At 44.1% G+C, this 17,146-nt stretch overlaps 1 protein-coding gene across 3 annotated transcripts; it reads left to right on the top strand.

The window, feature by feature from the left end:
* Window positions 1–5: 5 nt before the first annotated feature.
* Window positions 6–15,187, top strand: impact (impact RWD domain protein). Of its 3 annotated transcripts, XM_057038815.1 has the most exons (11): window positions 6–200; window positions 1,193–1,321; window positions 1,416–1,468; window positions 1,584–1,646; window positions 1,754–1,839; window positions 4,188–4,313; window positions 4,401–4,495; window positions 6,382–6,455; window positions 6,919–7,009; window positions 9,614–9,748; window positions 14,918–15,187. In XM_057038815.1, the coding sequence occupies exons 1-11, from the start codon at window positions 156–158 to the stop codon at window positions 14,975–14,977; spliced, it is 957 nt and encodes a 318-aa protein (XP_056894795.1). In that variant the 5' UTR covers window positions 6–155; the 3' UTR covers window positions 14,978–15,187. The 3 variants fall into 3 exon arrangements, with proteins under 3 accessions (XP_056894795.1, XP_056894796.1, XP_056894797.1); XM_057038816.1 differs by lacking the exon at window positions 9,614–9,748; XM_057038817.1 differs by lacking the exons at window positions 6,382–6,455; window positions 6,919–7,009; window positions 9,614–9,748; window positions 14,918–15,187 and adding an exon at window positions 4,673–6,359.
* The last annotated feature ends 1,959 nt before the right edge of the window (window positions 15,188–17,146 follow it).

Genomic DNA, 17,146 nt, shown 5'->3' on the forward strand with positions numbered 1-17,146 from the left:
CCCGGAAGTACAATTACGTGAGCCCCGGATGTTCTTTACACGTTCTCAGCGGCTCGAGCTCAACATACGGCCAACTAAATTATGTTTCCTGTCAAATAGTTTACGTGTTTTCGCATTTTTCTAGTTTATAAGTCCTTGCTGAAAAAAATGAGCACATGGCAGATGTCATAAATACGGAAAATGAAGACCTTCAAGCTCAGGTAAGCGACACAACCTGTCTAAAGTTGTGCTGTGTTTTCATTTTTGTGCTGTAGTATTTTTTATGACCTGCAGGGCGCGTAACTAAAGAGTCCAAAGGTCCACCAACAATAAAAGGTAGACATGCATCAGTGCACACCTCAGTGGAGATCCTCAAATAAGATTGAGATTGTGTCTCAGTCACTCACTCACCCAGTCTCTTCCCCCCCACCTCACACAAACAATGAGGATTTTCCCGAGGTGCTTGGAGTCATTAACACATCCTTTTGCTCTTTAAATCGCAGTTGCGAAAGCAGCATGCAAAATTCCATAGATGCGCAGGAGTTAACACCAAAACAAACACTAATTAAACATTTGTTGTGGGGAAATTGTATTCCCTCAGTATCATTCCTGGAGTGTGAGTAATTTTATTTCTTCACATGTATTGTGTTTACGTTTGACGTCACTGTGCTTAAAATGTTAGAGAAATTATACATCGCTCAGTTTATTTTATATCATTTGAATCATGTACCACAGCATGTCGGATGCACCCGGACCACAGATGTTGCTTCAGCACTCATGCATTTGTGATTATTTGGGATGCAGAGAGTTTCCTCTGCGTGCTGCCTGTGTGATTGGACAGATGGCGATCACCCAGAGTGCCTGTGTGAAAAGGATTAAAATTATGCCACAAGAATCTAGATGCATATGTGGCTTCTTCTTTGCCATCTATTTTTTGGCTTAGGAAAAGGTCACAATACGTTTTTATATCTTTGTACAACCTGTGAAGCTGCAGCCAGACAGCAGCTCATCCTACTTGGCCCAAGGATGGGAAACAAAGCAGCCCATCTGCTCTGTCACACCCATGACCACAAATTCGTGCTTTTCATACTTTACTTTTACTTTTATACATTACTTTTGGTGTAACGGTTAAATGTAACTGGAATTTGTGGTGGAGACAGGTGGCCACAATCAGTCCATTTATTCACAGTTAACACCTTTTGCCTTCATCTAGATCGAAGAGATCGAGGCCCTGTCTTCCATTTATGGGGAGGAATGGTGCGTTATCGATGAAGCTGCCAGGATCTTTTGCATCAGAATATGCAACGGCTTGGAGAAGCCGAAGCTGACGGCGTGCTTGCAGGTAGAAGAAATGCAAGGGTCCGTTTTAATCAGAAGTGTCTGACATCGCCATCTGACCTAATGTTGATGGTTTTCTTCCTCTTCTTATCGATCAGATCATTCTCCCACACGAGTATCCAAGCACATCGCCCCCCATCTACCAAATCAAGTGAGTCTATTTGCCTCTCAAATTTAATCAGGCAGTGTTGTGATAAAACAACCTCCCACTCAGAAACCTACTCCTCCTCCTGCTCAGTAATCCCATTTGTTTGGGGCCTTTGTAGTGCGGCATGGCTGCGAGGGTCTGAGAGAGCCAAGCTGGCAAACAGCCTGGAAGACCTCTATGTGTGAGTGCGTCTTGTAATTTCTGCTTTTCAGTGGACTTATTTTTGCATACTTGGTACAGTTTGTCGATGCATCTTCTCTGCGTTGCATGTTTGTCCTGTTTTCACAGGGAGAACATGGGGGAGAGCATCCTCTATCTGTGGGTGGAAAAAGTCAGAGAATTCCTTGTTGAGAGATCCCAGAGTGCAGAAACTGGTAGGCTGTGTGAAAACTAATCTGAGTGGCACATTTTGCAACAGGCTTTACATATAGATTGGGATTTTATAGCTTGATCTGTCCAGACACGCGCAGCATTAACATTTTGTACCATCTTAGACATTCAGAAAATCTGCCTCATGCTGAAGACGTCAGATAAGTCCCACTGGATAATTTCCATAACCTCTTCAACATGGATACTGCTGTGCTCCTGGTGTTACCACTAGCATATTTAAAGATGGAAAATATTACAGTCCCTAAAAGAGAAATGCAATTATCTGGCTGCAGGAGCTCCTCTTCAGTGGTATCAGATGGCCCATCGGCTTTATTTGAAACAATGATTTTGTCTAATACAATTTTCCCCAAAATGGTCCGTGTCATTTTAGGTAAATGTCACCACATTGATCAAGCGGCTTTTATTCACTTATTGAATGGAGTAAAACCAAGCGTCTTCTCCACCGACATCAAAGCTCTGCTGGCATTTGAGTGGTAAATCAATGACAGAATCTGCCTCCAAATAGCACCAACAGGGCAGCATGGCATCGCTTTAATATACTGACTTGATTCTTTTATACAGTGGGAGGAGGCAGAGATCCACCATCCATCTGCATTGATCGCAGTGGATTTCACACACACCTGTCAATTTGAGGCCTGTAACAGTGTTGCAGGCAGAAGAATTCCATACTTATCTTTGTCATCTCTGGGTTTATGCACTGCTATGGTGTAGCTGTGCATTTCAAGCAGTGACATTGTTGGACTTCCTCCTCCACATGAAGGTCAGGATTGCCTGAAGGTCTGCGCCCAGTTGGAGCACAATCTGTCCTCACCTTTGTTGCTGTAAAGTGTTTCAGGATCTGAATGATAAGTTAGCATCCGCTGAAATAAAAGGCTGGCTCTGGGCGGAGTCCTTAGAACATAACCCTGAGATCCCCCTTCAATAAAAGCTGTACTGGGGCTTCCTGTGGTTGAATCAAGAAGTCTTCCACAGGTTTTTTAGCTCCCGGGGAAAGTTCCTGCGGTGGAAAAGTGGCTGCTGTGGGCTGGTGTTCAGCTGCGGCCTGAAAAACCCATCTGTCTGTGTGTTTGAGTGACAGCCCTGAATTAAGATTAGTATCTGTGTAATACCCCGTGTTCCCTTGGCCGAATCTTTTGAAGTGGGCCAGAATAGATGAATTAAAGTTTTTTTTACGAGTGTCAGCATGCACGGTTATCTGGAGCCAATCTCGCAGGCATCCATTATCAGGGCCGACAGACTCTTTTGGCCAACTTGGCTGAAAAATATGAACTGCCCTCCCCTTTGTTGTGTGGCATGGGATTGTCCCCTATCTACAATTCATGTGATAATAAGTGTAACTGGGACATTTAAGCTTGGAGACGTGGGACAGGAGGCGTATTCCTGTTCAAATTGCACGGCCAGAGATGAAAGAGGGGGAGAGTGATAGCTTTGGAGATGCACATTTCACAGGAGAGGAAATGAAAAGGGAACAAACATGGGAGCGAGGCAAGCGGAAACAGCGTGCAAAGTAAATAATAGGTCTGCCAATAAAGTGGCTTGAGGGAACCAGAAAGCAATGCACAAAAAAAAATAAATCACGTTTTGTTAAATATACAATCTCATTTACTTTCAATTAAAATACAATAAAGAGCTTTTGAAATATTCATAAAGTCATTTAGGAACCTGCACAAAGATTTCAGTCGGTTTCATATTTGAATTCATTTCATAAAACGTTACCACGGAAGAACTTCAGAAACATTTGTATTGAAACCAGAGAACTCTTTAATACTTAATGGCTTTAATCTTAATAGAACTCATCTTGTGTTGCGTATAAGCTACTGGCTGGATGGGCCAATTAAATTCCAGCATGTGTCCAGATTTTTGTTGCAGAGCATCCAGGAATTTGAATTTGATGCCGCAGTTTGTGTGCAGTGTGTGTAGTTTATTGCGATGTTTGCGCACTAATGGTTGCTTTAATATGTCTATGTCTTATTTTTCATAAAGGGAAATGATGTGGTTCTAATTACAGGTTTGAGAGAGACTTGTTTGATGAAAACCTGCAGTATCAGTTGGTTTTAGGGTGTTTTTTGAATGGCACGCCTTAATGTCGGTGGTTCTAATCATGCTGCATATGCATGCGGTGAATACTTGACCGGAGCAGCTTTCCCACCAAATACAATGTTTGCAAAGCAGAAGGAAAAAAAACAACAAATCATGTCTTTCAGCTGAAATCATTTGCATTGTAAAATGGCATTTTTTGTTTGTCATTTGCTTTAATGACTGTTTTCTTGGATGACAACTGCGTTTTTGCACTTTTTCCTGCTCGTAATGTGTCGACTCTGTTCTGCTTCAGTGGATCAGCCAGAAAAGGTAAATATGACTGCTGAGGAGGACGTGGAGGACGACACCCAAGTACCGGACATCAGGACGTTCAGCGACAGCGCAGAGGAGTCGCATCTGTACGCGGAGCGTGTCAACGGTACAGCTGATCTCAGTCCAGTTTGGATGTTAAGTTTGTAATTTTAAATGGCTTTTTCTCAGAAATGACGGCATCTCTGTTCCTTAGACGAAGAGCTGCCGCCTATAAAACACGGAGAGTCCATCACGGACCGTCGCAGCACTTTCCAGCCGCATTTAGCACCTGTGGTGTCTCCCAGACAGGTAAATCACATGTTGCTGCTCTCCGGTTAAACATATATTAGAGAAGACGCCGTCCAGCTGACAGGTGGGACAGAGAAAGATGGTGATTACAGCGTGATTCAGTAACCCCGGCCCTCTAAAAGACACAGAAGTGTCCTGAAAGCTTCCACCTGTTTGGAACACTGGGATGTTCTGCAGACACAGTTGTCCTCCAGAGCGCAGATGAACCAAAGTGTCTCCCACCTGCTTCAATTACACCATGTGTTGGGTTCAACTAAAGTCAAACGGGATGAGAAAAACACTAATTTCTGTGTTAGACCAGCTGTGTGCAGGTACGTTGTTATTAGATCTCCATTCTGTTTTAAGTGATCTACATTTAAGTAATTTCTAGTTTAACCTAATCAGTTTTAGAGGGACATTTGACAGACTTAAGAGAATGTGTCTGTTAGACAGATGTGATTGTATATTATCCCTTTAAACATACAGTACGTTGAGATTTTACAGCGTTCTTAAAAAAAAAGACGCATGCTTTCAGTTGGAACACGCCACACCTGAGACACAAACAAATGAAACTACAGATTTCTATCTCGGACCTCTCCTTTCACCCAGAGATGATTCCCCGAGGTCTCTCAGGCGAACTGTTGAGTCAACGCATCGTGTCTGTGAACTATTAGCTGCGAGTGCGTTAGCTCTGAATTTCCTCCCGTCTACACCGAAGTGGAGACGTGTGAGGTCCTCGAATATGCAAGATCACCTGGTTTATATTTAATTAGCTTTAATACTGTTCATCTTTGGCTCTAATGCTGGCCCTGGCAGCCTCGGCCTATGGAGGCAGAGCTAACACGATACCCCAAATAATTAGTTGACCGTCTTCTAAGTACAGTATAATAAGTCTAGAAAAATGACTGGAACTACAGAATTACTGAGTAGAATTACTTCCCGTACCTGGAAGCTGGTTCCACAACAGGGGGTTCTGACAGACAATAAAGCAAAAATAGTCCTACTTTCACTGCTTTTTGCCACATTTTCCACTTTACTAAAGTGCTTCAAACATCGTTTTCATCGAGACAAACTGTACAGGAAGAACTGCTACCTGAAGAACGGAACACAATTCAATATTGTAATTGAGGATTTGTTCTGCTGGAGTGGGGTTCTTCTCACAAACCGATCTGAACTCCGTACCTGGAGCATTTTCATTTACTGCTGACGTAAGGAACCTGGCTAATTGAGGTCAGCGGCCCGGCAGAGATTAGAGTCGAGCCGCGAGTTAACCAGACTTCTGAGAACACAAAGCAGAAAGAAATGTTCTGTCTGATTCCGACATGTGGAACAGTTGTGAGCATGTGCGAGGACCTGAATTAACATTTAATTGGCTGTGGGCCCCACTGGGCATCTGCAGCTCTTCACATAATTCAGAACCACTCAAGTGGTTTTGAATGACACGATCAATCAAAACAATCAAAGATACTAAATGAATCAAACAAACTTGCTAATCAGCACTATGTTTAATTCCATGAATAAAGCAGGCAGTCATGTTATGACTGTTAATGATGCTGATCAAAAAGAGGTAACCTTGGAAACATAAACTATTAGACCTGAAATACACTTTAAAGATGACTAGGCTTTTATTATGCATCCAGAAACTGTATTATCAATTATTACTTAGCATAATTAGCAAGAACTGGCTTTTGTAGGAAGTGTCATTTACCTTCATAAACAGCTGACTGATCCGTCTCGCTGTTACATGAGTGTTGAAATCCACACATTCACTTTTTGGGTCAGTTTAAATTCAGCATACTGAAGTGAAGCAGAAGTCTTTATCAGCAGATTGTTGTTTACTGGAAACTCAAAACCTGTAAAAGTGAAGTGAAAATGTCTGCCCCTGTGTGTGTGTGTGCGTGTTGCAGGTAAAAATGATCCTGGAGAAGCTGTATGAAAACAAGAAGATTGCCAGTGCCACTCATAATATTTACGCATACAGGTCAGTAAGGCCAAAAGCTCCATGACAGCACGATCTAACATCTGCTTTATGCTCTGACTTTACGATTCCAGCTGCGGTGAGTTCCAGAGTTTAGTGGATCTCATTAGGTTAGCCTGTCTGTCTCATCTAAAGGGCACAGTTCTCCAACAATTTCTTCATTAAAGGTCAACAAAGGCACCAGGGCAACTGCCAACTTTCCCCATTGCACTGTGAAAAATGTCTAATTGTGTTTCTCAGTGTGTTTTTTCTCCTCGTGTGCCTGCATGCGATAGTGTTGTTTTTTTTAGTACTGGCTAATGATGTAGCTCTGCCAAGGTGGTCATTACTGTTGACATTTGGACCATCCCAAAAAAACTAAAAATGAAAAACACTGACAATTCCACATGTGTCTAAATGTCCCAGTGTGCCTATAACGAGGGACCACCGCTACCCCCACTCCTCTTAACGATTCTCTCTGCGGCAGGATTTACTGCGAGGACAAGCACAGCTTCCTGCAGGACTGTGAAGATGACGGTGAAACAGCTGCAGGAGGGAGGCTGCTCCATTTACTGCAGGTTATTATTCAACTCATAAAAGTCTCACCTATGGTCGTTATGTGACCTGTTCTTAACTCCAGAAGCATTCCGTTAGATATTAAAGTCTTATTTCTTTTCATATCCACCCTGTTTTCACTTGATATAACTTATAACTGCAGTTACGAGTTTGCTGCCGACTGCAATTTCACCTAAACTTAATGGTTTTTTCAAACGAATGCTTCTATCTTATCAGTAATTTCACTCCTTTTCTTTCATGTTGTTCTGTTTGGTGCATTCAAACTCCAAAAAACAATGTTCTCCACCATTGCACCTTGTAAAATAAGTCTAAAGTTTAGTGTTTTGCTCATGTGGTCATGTGGTGCATTTATAACTGAAAAGCCTGGATTGTCAACAGCGGACAGTCACACTGAGCAAAGAAAAGCAACAAGTCATATTTGAGGAAGTAAATGTCCATGGAGTCAGTATGAAATGACCAGAAATTGAGAATTCAAGACTTTATTATGCGGATCATTTTTCATTAAGAGGTTACTGCGATTTAATTTTTGGTTAATTGTCTCCTGATCACAGAGAAAAAGCCCCCAGCTGAGTAGCAAACATTACACGAAGTGTAATCTTCCACTTTGTCACTCTTAAGAGTTCAAAACAGTCATCTCACACAGTTATTAATCTGTACCCATGTCAGCCAGGTCCCTGCTGTCAGATGGCTTTGAGTGAGTCACACACATGCTCATACACACACACACCCACATCACACCGAAATGTGCAACTGGCCACGCACTTTTTGTTTCTTGCAGGCTGAAAAGACAGATTTGCAACAGAGAAATGTTGCGTAATCAGAGCTGAGCGCTGAGTCACAGTGCTGCCGTCGTCCTCAGAGTCTGTGAGAGCTCTTCCACATGACATCTGCCACTTCCCCAGCGTCAAAGTTCATACGTTCATGTCCGTGCCAGTGTGACCCTGTGAGGGAATATGGTTCAGTGATTCGGCGTCTGTGTCACAGACTGTTATCTTCCTTTTACCCCCACCTCCCCGACCAGATTAACAAAAATAAATAACATACTTCTAAAGAGCAAACAGCAGAGGGGAGATTAAATCAAACAAGTGTAAAAAGAAATGTCCTGGAATTGTCGATCTGTGCAGCCCACTCAAGCCTCCAGCCTGATGACAGATGCTGAAATCCATCACAGAATTACAGACGCAACTGCTGCTACACATGAACAATTTGTTCCCCCTGATGCAAGATGATGAATGTGCGCACTGTAGTAAATCTGCTTTGAGAAAAAAAAATGGATGTCAGGCATTAACTTTGATCAAATGGACAGTTTGTAATTGTTCTTTCATGGAGCTAATGATATGAGGTCTAATTGATGTTGGTTTTAGAAGCCCAGCAGTGTTTGACGAGGCCAGGATGGATTACAGAACAGGTCATGATGCTCATTTGTTCCCCTCAGCTGTAGTGTGTATGAAAAATGAAGCATGCCACAAGTGTGCTAAAAACACACTTTTTAAAACTGTTTTTTTAAAATTGGTTTTACATATCTGTATCACTTAAATGATCCCCTACATTCAGAGTGTCATAAACATGTACGTTGTGTTTACTGCTCTTCTAAGTACTCTTCACGGTTTCAGATTCAGCGTTATCACTAGTGTTGAAGGATTTACAGCATCGCTAATCACAGCCGGTTCTCATTTACGAGGCTAAAACGGCACTTGAACAAATGCTTGACCTCTGTGAGGTCAACAGAAGTTCTGTAAATTAGTAAATATAGACCAGGCTGACATAGTGATGAGCATGAACTGAACCTTAATTATCGCTTAATTATTATCGCTTTATCTAACCCACGTCGATCTCTGCTAGCGTTAAGGAAAACTCATTTGAAGTCCCTGCGATAGCATCAGACAGCCTGATGATCCTTCTTTTGCCATCATAGTGATCATCATGCATTTCTCCTCCATCACATTGCACCTGCTTCTTTTTGTCTCTTTCAGATCCCCCCCCGCTACTGACTGCAGAATTATAATTTTAAAACGAGTGCCTGATTAATAATATAGTGTCCGGAGGGGACCGGTCCCATCAGAAGAGCGACTGCGTCTTTTTTTATTAGCGGTGGTGCTCGGAGGACCTTTACCCTTTCATCAGTAAATGAATGTCAAAATGTGATTGGGGCGTCTGTGTCTGAGAGCAGCACTTGAAGCTAATTGGTTTAATCAGTAGCTGTTATTGGTAAAAACTGATCATCCTAGAACCACCCCCCATTCCCCCCCGAAAAATGAGAATAGCCCCTCCATCTTCTCACCACCAGATCTCAAGAGATACGACAGAGAGCCTTCTCCTCAATAAATGCATAAAATGCTGTAAAATGGCCCCTGTCATGACTATGTTGTGAATATACGGGCACCTTTAAAGACACCTATTATGTGTTTATGTAGTTTTAGCGCCATTTGACTGCAGACAGGAAATGAGCCTCCATTTGGACTTGCCAGAATCAGATCCACACATGCAGCTCGCATACAAACCCCCCGCACTGCACCCACCACGAAGCATGGTCGCCCGGCGTCCCTCCTGGCACCCTCCAATTCACACCGACCTCACGTGCGTCTCGCTTTTGTCTCTCCTGACAGATTCTGGACGTGCGCAACGTCATGGTGGTTGTGTCCCGATGGTACGGAGGGATCTTGTTGGGTCCGGACCGCTTCAAGCACATCAACAATTGTGCTAGAAACATACTGGTGGAGGAAGGATACGCTGCTTCCACGGTGAGACGGCCCTCTGAGGAGTCACGCTTTCAGCTTCTATTGAGGCCGTCAAATTTATGAAACTCAGAAACACCTGATCTCCTGCAGGCTGGCACTCCTGCACATATTGGATTTACCACAGCACGTTCCTAATCTGTCCCCGCAGGGGGGCAAGAATAGACCCTGGACAGGCCTCACACAACATTCACTCACACTGAGGGGCAATTTAGAGTCTCCAGGCATCCTGATGGACATGTTTATGGTGTGCTTGGATGTGTCAGCAGAATACAGTTTGCAGTGTTAGCCAACCGTGTCAAACTTTAGCTCTTACAGAAAACAGAAATAATAGGTGACACGGGCTCAGGGAGAAGATGAGCAGCAGCCGCAAATTTTAACCCCCCCAAAAAAGAAAATGTACTCAGCTCACAGCTACGCCAACTTGTTTGGGGCTTGAATAAACAGTTATATTAAGTGTAAGTCGAGGCAAGTTTACAACCATTTTTCAGACACAAGCTATAACATAAAAACTGAGATACATTTGATCAGAATAGCAAGAAAAAGAAACAAAGGTTTTATTAAACCAGTTAAAATAAGAGAAGGAATGTACTGGTAATGTAGTTTGACCTGTGAGAGCAGTCCCCAGGCATCCAGGAAGCTTGTTCCACAAGTGAGGAGCGTAGTAACTAAAAGATGCTTCGCTTTGTTTGGGACTTTGGAACCCCTGAGTGAGCCTCTTCTGAAGGCCTGAAGGATCTGGAGGTTTCATGTTCTCCAAATAAATAAATTTGAAATGTATGCAGGCACAACACCTTTCAGTGCTTTATAAAAAAGTAGTGATTTTGAAGATGACTCGTTGACAAATAGGCAGCCAGTGCAGTGATTTACACTGGGGAGGCACAGGATGCACCTCTTTGTGTCAGTGAGGACTCTGCCTGCAGCGTTCTGGATGTGCTGCTGCTGTGTGACTCATTTTTTGAACCAAACCCCACAAACACACTGTTTCAATAATCCAGCCTTCTAAAATCTTATTTAATTAGAAATCCTTTAATTCTTTCAATATTTTTCAGATGGTATTAATTTGAGTTTGTTATTGTTCTAATGTGGTTGTTAAAGGCTGAGTCCATAATTACTTCAAAATTCTTGGCTGGATTTGTTGTCTGAAGTGACCTGGAGTCAAAGTGGCCACTGACTTCTAACCTTTCCTTTTTGTGGCCAAACCCAATTACATCAGCTGTGAAAGCGTCTGATACATCCAGTCGTTGATTTCATTCATGCATTTGCTCAGCAGATATAAGGGGCTGTGGTCATTAGCTGTATGCAGTTGTGTGACATTTGCACTATTGTGATACAAGATGTTATAATAATCCATAAACTGGGCCAGTGGTAGCGTGTGGATGCTGAATAAAAGAGGTCCTAATGTGGACCCTTGGGGACCTCCACAAGTGATTTTTTTTCCTACTCAGTTACCAGTTGACACAAAGTAGTCCTTGTCTTGCATTTAAAATTTAAACCAATTGAATGCACTGCCAGAAACCTCAGGTCTGTCCAGCAGTACGTTATGGTCGACTGTATCGGACGCAGCACCCAGATCCAGTAACACAAAGACTGAGACTCTGGAGACTCACTGCTCACATAAGTATCATTCCACACTCATTAATCCAGGCTGAAAAGGCATTTAAAATATCAATACAAAGCGGCTGCTCCACCTCCTTTCTTTGACTAGCTGGCTTCACCGATAAAACTGGAGTTGGTTCACTAAGTACAGCTGCACTTTTGTTTTCATTTAGTGTCTGTTAAAAACATAAATCTATGTTTTTCCCTCAATAAGGAGAGCATGAATTAAAAGCGATTTGCCCGACAGAGACCCAATATTTAGTAAAGCAACCTGTCGTGTGCTGGATTCACACTGTGGCCGAGGCCCCGCTCAGGTCAGACTGGATAGCGGCGCTGCGCGCTTCTTCCTACCAATATTCTTGGACCCTGCAACGACCCTGCTGTGTCAACTACCCGGATGTTAAAGAAAGCAGCACGGGGTCCGTCTTGTCTCTGTTGTCCCCCCTGGTGGATGCTGCCTCAGCTCATCTATCTGACTGAGCTTCAGTGTCGCTGCTCTAACAAACGCTTTCACAGGTGAAGTGGGTGAAGGTGGGGAGGGGCAACCAACAGCGGGCAGCATCTCTGGTAGCTCCTGCTGTGTCGCTCTGTGTTCCATTTTCATTCCAGGGCGTAACTCTAATTCAGTTGAAATATTCAGCAGTCTTCACTTCATTAGGGTCGCTGCAACACACCAGCGAGTGCAGCCAGAACCACAACGTCACTTCATTGTTTCACTCGTGATTTTTGGAGTCATCTTGGCCTCGGAAGGCAGGATGAGCCTTGATGGTTACCATCAGCATTTCTGTTCCTCTAAAATGGAATTTATTTTATTTCATAAATTATAGAAATCAATCAAACCATCATTAGTCCAGAATAATCTGGATTTATAACTATTATAAACATGTAAAGTGTTTCTTCCACATCTAATTCACATGTGTAAGAACCACCCAGTATAGTACGGGTCCCAACACTGGTGCTCTCCTGACCTGTTGTCCAAGCAGAGACACACGCTGTGCATTTATTCTACTAACACAGGCCACTTGTCAGTCCTCTCTAAATTTTCAGGACCTGTCAGATTAGGGAAATTGAAGGTATTTGAAGTCTGCACCACACATTACCTGGAGATCAAACGCGTCTCCAGGCTCTTGGAGTCTGAAGACAGGTCCAGTCTCCTTTCAAGTCTTTCATGTGTCATGTACAAAGTTCCTACAGTGAGGCTGCGATTGATCTGCAGCCACATGTAGATTAAAGCAAATCCTCTCATACCAAGAATTTACATCTAAAATCCAGACGTTCGCCTGAAGGTAGATGAGACGTGGCCACGCCCCCAAACCGTTCACCTAGAGGTGAGAAGGGCACTGCCCCCTTGTGGCGTCACCTGGGAGCAGCATCAAAGTGGTGGCCTGAAAAGCTGTTTTATAGAATCAACTTTGCAAATGAGAAAAAGATCAAAGATGAGAATTTAAGCACTTATCACTGTGATTTAAAAAACTAGACTACAGAGCTGAGACTTCCTATGAGGACTTCTCCTCAGCTGATTTTCTCACCATCTTGCCGTAACCTCTGCAGAGTGCTGATTTGTCAGAGGGTCGTCAGTGCTGCGTCGCTCCCTCCTGCAGCCTTCAGACAGCCAAGCAGATGGGCTGCGATGCCAAGTGAGCAAACACTTGATCTGAAATACATCTACGCCTTTACTACACAACCGTTGTGGCATTTTCCACCAAAGAGTATCTGGTGTGGGCACACAAACCGTAAACTTGTGTCTTCTGAGCCTGGATGCCTCACAGTCACGTCACCCGTGGTTAATGTCACCGTAGCTATGTTTATATTGTGCTCTTTACGAAGCCACGATCCAAAATCATCAGCGGGTTCAGCGAGGTCGCACTCGCCGGCCTCCCCTATCCCGTCTCATTAATGGCCCTTAATGGTTTCCGAGCCCGCGTCTGTCCTCCCCAGCCCCATGTGACCTCCAGTGCGCCTGCCTTGGTCAGAATAAAGGCCGCCCGCAGTGAGCTGCAGACCTAAAAGCTCCGCCATTAAACAAAATGTTACAACTCAAGATAATTGCACTGAATGATAACAGCGATCGACCGTCACCATGGTTACACTACACATGCTGCCCTTGATATTTCTGCAGGTCCTGTCTGCCTACAAGTGGAACGAAAATTACAGCACAACTTTAAAAGAAATAAGTATAATTTAGCATCCTATCTTGCACCCGCTGCTGCTGCTAAACGGTGTACAAACGGAATATGCTGTAGCCGTTTAGCATGCCAGGTCTCAACTGTCAGTCTTTCTGCCTCCACAAGAGTTTGCTGGATTAGTCACAACTGTGTGTGTCTTCAAGGGCACCGTGATTCATTTTTCCCTTTTCATTGCAGCCCAACTAAAACTGTGAATGATATGATTGAAGACGCTTGTAAAAGTATCATCTCTATTCGGGTGCGTTGGGTCATGGCGAGGTCGGCGTCGACTACGAAGGTTCCTCTTGGGGGGCTGGGCTGTGAAGCGGAGGGTTCTCGGTCGGACAAAACTTTGAAGATGTTCTGGTAGCAGGCGGAGCTGTCAGGACACCCTCAGAGCACCGCTGATGTACCTATGAGCAAAATAGCAAACCAGTAAAATGCTAACATAGGACCTTGGCTGAGCTAGCCAATGATACAGGGATGCCCTGCTTTGGCTCATATTCAGCTGGGATAGGCTACCCTGCAACCCCAAAAGGGATATAAAGAAAACAAACCGGAAAAGCAGCTACTTTTTAACTTCATTTCTGACGCTCTCGGACTGTTGGCACACAGTGAGCCAGCGCAGGTCAGCTAAATTTGCTAGCTTCCTGTCACAGACGTGTTTGTTCAGTGCGGGCAGGTTCAGTCCTGATGAAACCATTCTCCCTGAATAATGATTAGGCTGATTGACTTTTTCAAAGCGCCGGTTCTCCTGTCAGAAAACCAGACCCAACTCATCAAACCTCCACGCCCCCACGTTTGTCAGCAGCCGCAGCGACGCTGGCATCCAGGCCGCTGCGTCTGGTTTTCATTAATATGTGCCAACCGTAAAAGCGCAGAAGAGGCAACGACTTCGTTTGTCAGGTCAGACGTTTCCAGATGAAATGGTTCAGAACGAGTGAAAATCAATATTCGATGAACACGATTCTCTGATGAGATGATCAAATGTGACGTTTGTTGCTGTTTTTCCACCACTGCTCAAAACAATAATGCCTCCCCGACTCCATCTAAACCCTGACGATTCTCCTCAGGAGCCGTTGTTGCTCCGCGTGGAACACAAAGGTCTTTTATGTTTGCGTGTTTGAAGACCTGGGTTTGCAGAGTTTTTGCTCTGCAAAAGGATACCTATGGATGCAGCGTTCCGCTTGATGCAATTATCAGAATACATTAAAGCAGCACGGCGCACGTCAATCACAACGGCGTTGTTGGCACATCTCAGCGAGGCAGGCAGGCCCGGCAGGAGTTCGGGGGAAAGCGTGTCATCAAACGACTCTCAAATATTGAATGCGGTGGGAAAAGCTTGGCAGCAGCGCGGGGAGCGCTAATATGAGGCGATTTATGGTCTGTTCCTTCTCTGATTGTTTCACAGGATGAATCCAGCAAAGCAGGAGGGAAGAGCAGGAGGCCAAAAAACAAGAGAACAAAGTGAACTTCAGAAGAAGAACTTGGAGGTTTTTGAAACAAAATCACATCAGTTTAAGATTGTTTTCCTTTAAGTTGCCAAGAATTAATTTCTTTTTATCTGCTATGATTTTGCATCCTATAATTGGAGGATTTACATTGAGCTCATGCTAAAATTTTATTGCATTTCACTTTTATTATGCTTAATGGATTTAAAATAAAATCTATTAAGATATAATTGAATTGTGTTTTTATTTTAAATGCCCCCCCCCGCCAAAAAAAAAGGATTTCCATAATTTTATGTAAAGCTTCACATATATCCTGGAAGCTAACTGAATTAAACAGTTCTTTTTCTTTAAATTGTAAATGCAATATTTAGCACACTGTAATATTCTCTTGTCTTTAAAACGCTGACTGGAGGCCTCGCTGCAGCTTCAGCAACATCACCATCACATATTTGTTACTGATGAACACAAAATCAAACCACTGTTTTCCTATCAGCCATGAACTGATGCCAAAAGTTGCTGTGTGACCTCTTAGTGCAGCTTCCTGCGACGATCCTGAATGTTTCCCTTCTGTTGTTTTTTTTTAAAAAAAACTGAAATTCTTATATTATACAGCAGGTCCCGTCCTTTAAATTCCTGCCTCACCTTTCCCTCTCGGAGACGCTCCTTCCCTGGAGGACGCGGTCTGCATGTTAACCGCTCTGGGGTCGGCTTCAGGCAGCTTCAGCAACTCTTTCTAAAAATACCCGCGGCTCATCTGTGCACGTGTGAGTTCGGTTTCCACCTCTGCTACCTGTGCTGATGTGAAAGCAAAAGTGGACTCTTCGGTGCCCTTCAGCGCTGAAGGACTGCAGCAGATGGCGGCTCCCGTGAGTATACTTGATTTAAGCGAGGACACAAATGGCGCCAGATTTGGCGGAGCGGCCTGCTCGTCTCAGCCGGGGAGAATGATTACAGTTAATTCACTTGAATTCCCGCTCCCTCTCCGACGAGCCGCCATCTCGCTCAAATCGTCATTTAAACCATTAATCGTGTTTTTGAGGGAGTTCAAAGAACCAATGGAGGTACATTCACACTCCAGGTTGAAGAGAATAATTACCCCACTTAGGCAATTTTTGAACTTCAGCATCCGACACGCCTGGAGACTACAACTGTGCAACAAAGTCAGTGAATGTTTTGATTTTGTTATATTTTACATCATCTACAACAATCAAGGCCAGGTGTTTTCCAGAGACCCTAAAACCGACCCCAGATCTGTCAAAATCAGCATGAGTGGCGATGAAAACCGGGCAGGATCAGGCTGACCTTCCTGCTGATGACCGGTCAGGGGTAGAGGATGAGGAGCTGCAGTCAATTTCTATTTACCCTATAAAATATTGAAATTTTCGTCACCAAATTGGGCACCAGTGTGAAGAAAAATACGCCTTATGTGAAGACTGTAAGACCATCTGGTAATACAATGGTGGGAGAATTTGAGGTGCAAATAAAGGTGCCAAGGAAAAACCTGGAGATGATAAGAATAATTGGCTATAATGTGCAATAATTCCCTCAGCAGTGATGGAAAAGTGTTTGCGGAGGCTGCCAACCGCCCTGCAGCATCCTGCAAGGAAGCACAGCGCAGCTCATCTACATAATACAGTATGAATGTCTCATATCTCCGACGGTTATCGGATCTCCGACTGTCAAATAACATGCGGCGGACCGAAGAGAACCCAGAAAAAACTTTGGTAAAAAGGCGTGACGGCGACGTTCGAAGGGAGCAGCGTGTCCGCGGAGACGCGAGGAACCACTTCAAAGATCAGAGGCGTCTGGAGCCAAACTTCAGCGGCTCCACAAACATGAAAAAGAATTTCCGTTTTCACTTTGGCGCGTCCCCAGATTAATAAAAGAACGGCGTTGTTTCAACACCGCCGAAGATTTGGAACAGAGTCGAGTAAAGTTCTGAAGGCAACAGAAGCGCTCGGTGACATCTGAAGATGACTGGAGGAGGCAGAAGGATCATTGTCAGGGTCGACAATCAGGAGGTGACAATCACGGCGAGCTGCACCTCCTTCGGCCACACAGAGCTGCACCTCCTTCACCCACACAGAGCTGCACCTCCTTCACCCACACAGAGCTGCACCTCCTTCAGCCACACAGAGCTGCACCTCCTTCACCCACACAGAGCTGCACCTCCTTCAGCTACACAGAGC

Source organism: Takifugu flavidus, chromosome 7 (genome assembly GCF_003711565.1).
Source record: "Takifugu flavidus isolate HTHZ2018 chromosome 7, ASM371156v2, whole genome shotgun sequence".
In the NCBI taxonomy this organism is placed as follows: Eukaryota; Metazoa; Chordata; class Actinopteri; order Tetraodontiformes; family Tetraodontidae; genus Takifugu; species Takifugu flavidus.

Coding starts and splice junctions, on each gene's coding strand:
- impact (XM_057038815.1), top strand. CDS start 156: ATGGCAGATGTCATAAATACGGAAAATGAAGACCTTCAAGCTCAG. Junction 1,469..1,583: donor CCCCCCATCTACCAAATCAA/GTGAGTCTATTT, acceptor GGGCCTTTGTAG/TGCGGCATGGCTGCGAGGGT. Junction 6,456..6,918: donor CATAATATTTACGCATACAG/GTCAGTAAGGCC, acceptor TCTCTGCGGCAG/GATTTACTGCGAGGACAAGC.